Source organism: Charadrius vociferus, unplaced genomic scaffold (genome assembly GCF_000708025.1).
Source record: "Charadrius vociferus isolate BGI_N301 unplaced genomic scaffold, ASM70802v2 scaffold885, whole genome shotgun sequence".
NCBI lineage: Eukaryota > Metazoa > Chordata > Aves > Charadriiformes > Charadriidae > Charadrius > Charadrius vociferus.
Window position 1 is genome coordinate 95,205 of NW_009648594.1, and position 836 is coordinate 96,040.

The window sequence follows — 836 nt, forward strand, 5'->3', positions numbered from 1 at the left end:
GCCCGGTTTTGTTTGTCGTCCCCCAGCGGGCCCGCCAGTGGCGGCGGCGGCGGCTGCCTGCTGCCGACAGGACTCAGCCCTGCCTTCCCGAGGGGAGCCGGGCGGTCGTTGCCGAAGAGCAGCCTCTTCTTTGACAGTCTGAAGCTAGCGTACAGACAGTTGCTCAGTCTGTTCACTGCATTCACCTTAGTGCAACTTAGATCTCTCCTGCAAAGTAAATGTTGACAGGCAACTTTCATAAACCATGTCAGATTGAATGTATTTAAATGTATGTATTTAAGGAAAAACAACCATGCTCTTGTTCTGTTTCTGTTTAGTTCTAGACCTTGGGGTTTGTCTTTTGTTTTTTTTTTTTTGCTTTGTTTTCCCTGGCTTATTCAGTCTGGTGCAAAGGATTCAGTTCCGTCTGAAAACTGGTGTTTTAGACTAAGGCCTGCATTTTGGGGCGGAGAGGAGGTGTGGAGGAGGGTGGAGAAGCAACGTCTGGTACATATAGAGACCTCCAACAAGCGCGTTCCGCTGACGAGTCAGAGAAGATGAACCGATGCAGAAAACTATACAGACCAATTTTGAATGGGGTTAAAGTTGTAAAACAGATGAAAATTACCCTGTGAGAGGGTTGTTTATAAGGGGCGTTTCGGTTGGGTTTTGTGGTAATGTTTATAATGCAAGTCATGAATCCAAAAATACAAGTTGGTTACATTCTTATTTAACTAAATTCCTAACAATCAGCAAATCCTGATTTATTTTTTTTTTAACCTGGCTCTCCTGACCTCTGTCATCTTCGTCTTCTTTCTAATGGAATAAAAAAACAGGTTACCCCTTTATTTCCCTAG

General features: G+C 44.4%; 1 protein-coding gene across 1 annotated transcript in view; it reads left to right on the forward strand.

The window, feature by feature from the left end:
* The window catches only part of NCOA2 (nuclear receptor coactivator 2), a 76,763-nt gene extending 76,629 nt beyond the window's left edge, over positions 1-134 (forward strand). The window contains exon 21 of the mRNA XM_009886217.1: positions 27-134. Within this exon, the coding sequence (XP_009884519.1) occupies positions 27-134 (108 nt within the window). The remainder of the gene's footprint in view (positions 1-26) is intronic.
* The last annotated feature ends 702 nt before the right edge of the window (positions 135-836 follow it).